Below are 3,683 nucleotides of genomic sequence, written 5' to 3'. Positions count from 1 at the left end.
TAGAATTCCAAATAAGAAAGTAATTAACTACAAAGTTTCATATGCTTTCAAGTACTACAACTTTGGTTTAGGTGATTTCTCCATCCGAGGTAGTATGGAAATTTTTAAAAATAAATTTCAAAACTTGAAAACTTAAAACATAAATTTCAGGCCTTAAACGATTTGAAATGGAAAAGTAGTCAACTTTAAAGTTGTAGATCTCTTTATGTACTGCAACTTTAATATAAAGTTTGTCTTCATCAAACTTGATTTGTAAAAGTTATGAACTTTGCTATGCGGTATCTATTTTTAGAGACATCCTAAATTGTCAACCGGCTCTAATATTCATTTGTGTAGACGGTTTGGCCTGCCATCCACTTCTAAATTTAAAGAGCATTTCTAGAGACGTCTAGAAAGCCCAGCGTCTCTAAAAATCAATTTTCTAGAGATAGACGTTGCTAAATTCGTTTCTATAGTAGTATGTGATTCTATATGGGAAAGAGGCAGGTTTGTGATCTTGCAGTGCCGGAGCTAGAGCATTTGCCCCACACAACTGATTTATATTTATATAATTACTATCACTAACAATATATTTTTGTTATAGTTTATATGTATATAGTTTAGCATACTTAACTTTCAAATGTCTAATTAAATAACTTGTTTACCGTTAAATGAATATTTGAATGCAAATCCAATTTATGTTACCTGATTTGTATCAGTATCAGAAGATATTTATTAGATCCGAATGTGTATTCGATAAAAGATATATATTCTAAATTGTAAGTCGTTTTTTCATAAATACATAGCTTTGACTGTATACCGAAATATAAATATAATACTATATATCTATATTAAAAAATAAAATGATGTACTCTCTCTGATCCAAATTATAAGTCATTTTGACTCTTTTTTATATTCATTTTGCTATGTATCTAGATATAATGTCTAGACACATGGTAAAATAGATGAACAAAAAAAAAGTCAAAGCGTTTTATAATTTGGAACGGAAGGAGTACAATCTATTATAAAGTAGCAAATAGTAATATTCATGTATTATGATTAGATAAGTATCCAAATCCATTTTCACACCAACCAGTTCGATGGCAATGGCATGGCAATTTGCAAGTCCCCACCTGACCGCCTCATGCCTCAGGCACGACCACTTGCGCCGGGCGCCGTCAACCGGCTGGCCCGGTGGTTGTGCTCCCACCTCGTTGCCTGCCACAGCTTTCACGTGTTTTTCGTGCCGACGACCCACCCACACTCCTCGTACGTTTCTTCCTTCCTATCCTAGCTATAAAAACGAGACCTCTCAGACCAACAAACCAAGGTCCAAGGCAGAACAAAATTTCCATCAATCCTCCTTCTCCTCCTCCATTCTCGAGAGCAGGTCATCGCCTGCAATGGCGGCGGCGGCAGCACCTTCAGGAGGCACAGGAAACAACACAGCTGCGACGACGACGACCAGCCGGTTCGCGGCGGCGTGCGGCGCGCTGAGCCAGTACGTCAAGGCGGCGGAGGCCGAGAGGACGCGCGCGCGGCCGCCGGCGGTGCGGCCCCTGCCCCTCATGCCGGGCGCCGATGTGGACCAGGAGGAGGAGCCGGAAACGGCGGCGGCGCAGCTGACCATCGTGTACGGCGGGCGGGCGCTGGTGCTCGACGATGTCACGGCGGACAAGGCGGCCGACCTGCTGCGGCTCGCCGCGGCGGCGGCGCGGCGGGGAGGCACGGAGCAGCCGCCGCTCTCCTCGGTGGTCGCCGACCTACCCGTGGCCAGGAAGGCGTCGTTGCAGCGGTTCATGGAGAAGCGCAAGGGCAGGGTCGCCGCCCGCGCGGAGCCGTACCGCCGGCCCGGTGACCCACGCGACCATCTCACGCTCGCGCTGTGATCTCAGAAACCCTCGGCGTTAGCTAGCTAGAGGATGCTGTGCTGAAGAAGCTGAACTCAGGCGGTGGGGAAATGGAGATCTCCGTAGATGTAAACTCTGTATGTTGCGTAGTAGCCAGAACATATATACTCTATTTGTTATTACTAGACATAGTTATAGGTGGATTGTTTGTTGTTATGTGTTTTTAATTAAACAGAAAAAGCGTAGAGATGAAAAGACATATATGGTTTCTCATTCCGGTAGATCCCGATTATGTTGATTTGAAGTAATTACCTTACTTCCGCCACACAAAAAAAAAGATTCCTTTTATTTTCCAAGAAGCATTGAACAGTGATTTACTTGAAATCTTTCAAGTTTGAATAGAGTCTAAGAATAAGCATCTTAAAAGAGAGAGAATAATCTAGATCTACAAATTGAGTGCAGATCGGCTGGTTCGGTTCCTACCTCCTCATCGAATTTAAATTTTAAATTAAAACATGTGTTCGTAATTTTCTCTATTTGTCCTAGGATTGAAGCGGTGAGTGTGCATACATGTAATGTATGTTTATGTGCGTCTCTGATTCGGGAAAAAGCCGATACATTTGATTTTACAATGTCCTGCCGTTGACAAGGTGTATACGAGTATACGTCTACAGTCACAAATATCATCAGAAAAATAAAAGCATCATGAGTTATATAATTCTACTCTACTCCGTATATGAAAGAACACATGCATGGAACAAAATTAAATTAAGGACTGCGAAGAATGCATGGCTTCTTCTCAACCTTATTTATTTGCAACCACCTAGCAGGCGCTACAAAACATACGAAGAGATCATCTAGAGCAGGTCCACGAAGACCTCCTCCATCAGCCCAAAAGCAGACAGCGACCCAATTTTGACACGTTGATGTTTCGCGCCACATGCCTCCAGCAATTTAATTTTCCAATTCCCCAGCGTTCCCACCACTAGTACTTGCGAGAGAAGGCCCGGTCACGAACCTGCGTGTGGCTTGCTTCTGTCCACGACGCATGCTTTGGGGACCAACTCCACTTTGCCTCGTCTGCCTTGCTCAGATCGTCCGGCTTCCTCGCGACGTGCCCAGCACTACTTAGACGAGCGTTTTCTTATAGACCAAGGGCGCTAAATAATAAAAGGCTAGAAATCATACTAGCCATTGAAAGCGCTTCAAAACAAATTTCATTGTAGTCTATTATTATGCCCTATACAATATGAAATATTGCAAAGTGAAATCGCTAGAAAACTGAATCACTAGTATCCCAGTACATTACCTCACTAAGGAGTAAGGAGACAGGAGAGAGAGCCAGAGAGGAGCTGGTGCGGCAGAACCGTCCGAAATAACACGTTTTCGGAAGCGTTCGTCTTCCACTAGACACTAAACACCTCGAAAGTGAGCTATCTCGGACAGTTCCGTCGAGCACACCTCAAGGGAGAACTCAAAACAATTCACGTTTTACATCCAAAATCCAATAATGAATACGAGCTTACAAAACTTAGTCCATTTCATACAACAAGATTTCTTAGAAATTATTTATTACAATACCAGAGTTCAGAGTGCGATAATTAAACAGCGGAATGAAAATAAACGTCTAGCGAAAACAATACAAGAATCCGTCTGTGCCCATCAGAAGAATCATCCACACAAGAGTCACTCCTCAAGCTGCACCTACAACAAGGATAAAATAAACCCTAAGTACACAATGTACTCGCAAGACTTATCCGATTAGTGGGAATAGTTCTCCAACTCTCAGGGATATGATAGGCAATATGGGTTTGTTGTTCTCTTTTTGTTTGTGGAAAGCATTACTAATAGTTC

General features: G+C 42.8%; 1 protein-coding gene across 1 annotated transcript; it reads left to right on the top strand.

Moving 5' to 3' along the window:
- Window positions 1-1,319: 1,319 nt before the first annotated feature.
- Window positions 1,320-2,090, top strand: LOC136489653 (protein TIFY 11e-like). The gene has a single exon (XM_066486234.1). The coding sequence runs from the start codon at window positions 1,383-1,385 to the stop codon at window positions 1,866-1,868; it is 486 nt and encodes a 161-aa protein (XP_066342331.1). The 5' UTR covers window positions 1,320-1,382; the 3' UTR covers window positions 1,869-2,090.
- Window positions 2,091-3,683: the final 1,593 nt, after the last annotated feature.

Source organism: Miscanthus floridulus, chromosome 1 (assembly GCF_019320115.1).
Source record: "Miscanthus floridulus cultivar M001 chromosome 1, ASM1932011v1, whole genome shotgun sequence".
Taxonomy (NCBI): Eukaryota; Viridiplantae; Streptophyta; class Magnoliopsida; order Poales; family Poaceae; genus Miscanthus; species Miscanthus floridulus.
Note: the sequence above shows the minus strand (reverse complement) of the source record. Positions and strands in the feature narration are given on the sequence as shown.